Below are 2,556 nucleotides of genomic sequence, written 5' to 3'. Positions count from 1 at the left end.
GGCTCCTCTCTTTATTCTTGCAGACATGATTGAACCTTTTATTGCGCGCTAATGATCTAATGGCAACAATCATCACAAATGCCCGTTCCAGCGCTTGAATTTATGCACAATTGCGGAACCCTTTTGTATAGATTGTGCCCTCCCAGTCAGTGCTCTCACCATTTCGTTAAAATTAATCAATATATGGAAGCTTTTCTGTTAACACTTGTACTGTAATAGCGAGAAAAATGATGACCTTGTTAAACCTAACCTGATCAATATAAAGGTATAAATATGGTATCTTTCCCTTGTGCCTGAAGATTAATTTGTTAGGTAATGTTAAAAGATAAACATATTAACAACTTAACATTTGATATCAAACTGTTTAATCACGCCCCAAAAAGATACCTGAATTAATATAAATATTAATTCTTCTTAACAAACCCTAGTCGACTGATTTCTCATTACTCGCTCACACCAAAATCGAATATCACACTCAATTATATATTTCTATACGTACTAGTAAAAATAAGGGAAAAGAAAATAAAGCATGATCAAGCCATAGCCCATAAGCTTATAATTTGCTGTAAAGGGCAAATGGACAGACTAGCTACTAGCTACTAGCTACTTGAATCATGCCTATGTTCTTCACCATGGTGTAATACTTGATGTGATCCGGTGGCCGGAGACTCCGAAACATTGGTGCTGTGAGTCGGCCTATATGCGTTTAGTGCTTGGAGCATGCCTAGATGACTGTCGCTAAATGAACCACCAGCACCAATGCCCGTACCCCATTGTTGTCCGGGCAGGAGACTCATCGGAGAAGCGAAATTCATAAAATGCACCCCACTAGACGTGGTACTTGTATACATATTAGTATTATTAGCTGAAGGAAAGGTCCACATAGGATCAGCAGCGCCACTCCCGCTGATGCCTTGGTTGCTGGGATTTGTGATCGTCCAAAACGTTGCCGGAACCGAACCCATAGTCGATTGTATCAAGTAGTTCCCGACTTGATTTTGTGATAATTCATGATGCTCAGGTCTTCTCTTCTTCCCCTTGTTAGTATCCTCCGCCGCCGAAACATCCACACTAGTACTGTCCCGCATCTCTTGTTTAGTTTGCAAGAAAGTGTTCACATTCGGAAAGTTTAATGAATCCTCCGGAAATAAAATCCGCCTTTGTTGGTGAGAAGAAGAGTCGTCAGCCATATTCCTCAATTGTTGTGATGTAAAATTTGGATTGAAGTAAGTGTTCCTCAAGTGGGAAGCAGAGAGAGTGGAGCCTGAACTTCTGAGAGAGATATTAAGGGACGTAAAATTTGCAGGGATGGTACCTGTTCCAGTGGCGGCTATAACAGCGGGTTCTGCTTGTTGAAGCAGCCACTCGATGGTTTCACCATCAGATTTGTGACCGAGCTCCCTTGTTAACTGGAAAACCCTAGCGGCGCAGGTAGCAGGCATGCGGATGCGACGTCCTCGGCCTTCCACCTTGGTGTGGCGGTCCTTGGTTGAAGTTCGCTTTGGTGGCGTTTTCTTGGGTGGTTCGGAGCTTGTCTCTGAGTTTCCTTTGTTTGGACAAGGTGGTTGCTTCTTTTCTAGAAGTTGGAGAGGGAATTTTGACGTTGAGATCCCATTTTCGCCGTCCATGATCATGTGCTAGCGATTCCCAACACTTTTTTATTTTTTATTTTGACATGATCTGTAGGTGACCACCTTCAATTTCAGTGACTTTGGTGGGTGTGGTGTGGGTCTATTTTCTTTTCTTTTTTGAATTTCTCTTTGTTGCAATAATGTTTTGTAGTTATGAATTCCCTTCAGACGGGGAAGCTTTCAACCCAGTTGTTTTCTTTCTTTTTTTTTCCCTCTCCGCAAAGAGAGAGAGAGAAAGAGAGAGAGAGAGAGAGCGTGTGAAAAGATAAGGCAAGAGACCAAGCTTTTAAGCTTCAAATACAACAACAATTGAGTGAAGAATTATGAGGGCAGGCAACATTGCAGAGCTGTGAAAAGCAATGATTTTCGTTCGGGTGATTGAAAATATTTGGATTCAGTGAGGATGACCTTGTAATTCACTTTAATATCTCTACTATTATAAAATTGGTGTTTATATTTTTATTTTCAACCTTATCAAACATTTTAACTTCATTATTACAATCATAATAGTACTTGTTTTTTGACTGTATGAAAATGGTTGGAGTGGAGGGCGTCCATGAATCAGAGTCCACGTGTGGAGTTGTATATCATTCAATCCAGCAGAGGGCTAAGTTAGGGGTTGGGACTTGGGACCCCATCCCTTCCCTTAAAGTCAAATTAAGTTACTCCACACTCTCCTTAAATTTATAAAGAAACTAAAAGTTAAAAGTAATATCATATCATAAATATATAATGCAGTGCCATTCATGCAATCATTGCCTCTCACCTTTGTTCTGGATTAAACAAAAATTAATACACGCTTTCCAACTTAGCCAACCTAATTTCCCACAAATTAATATTCCGTTGCCTATGTTTAAGATGAGGTTTATACTGCTTGCTGGTTAGCTGCCTCATTCATGCATCAAATGCATTTTCTTATTTAATT

General features: G+C 40.2%; 1 protein-coding gene across 1 annotated transcript; it reads right to left on the bottom strand.

The window, feature by feature from the left end:
* Positions 1-363: 363 nt before the first annotated feature.
* LOC121224194 (transcription factor TCP15) lies at positions 364-2,102 on the bottom strand. Its single transcript, XM_041107006.1, has one exon. It carries the CDS (start codon positions 1,632-1,634, stop codon positions 600-602), a length of 1,035 nt encoding a protein of 344 aa, XP_040962940.1. The 5' UTR covers positions 1,635-2,102; the 3' UTR covers positions 364-599.
* Positions 2,103-2,556: the final 454 nt, after the last annotated feature.

This window comes from Gossypium hirsutum, chromosome D12 (assembly GCF_007990345.1).
Source record: "Gossypium hirsutum isolate 1008001.06 chromosome D12, Gossypium_hirsutum_v2.1, whole genome shotgun sequence".
Taxonomy (NCBI): domain Eukaryota; kingdom Viridiplantae; phylum Streptophyta; class Magnoliopsida; order Malvales; family Malvaceae; genus Gossypium; species Gossypium hirsutum.
Note: the sequence above shows the minus strand (reverse complement) of the source record. Positions and strands in the feature narration are given on the sequence as shown.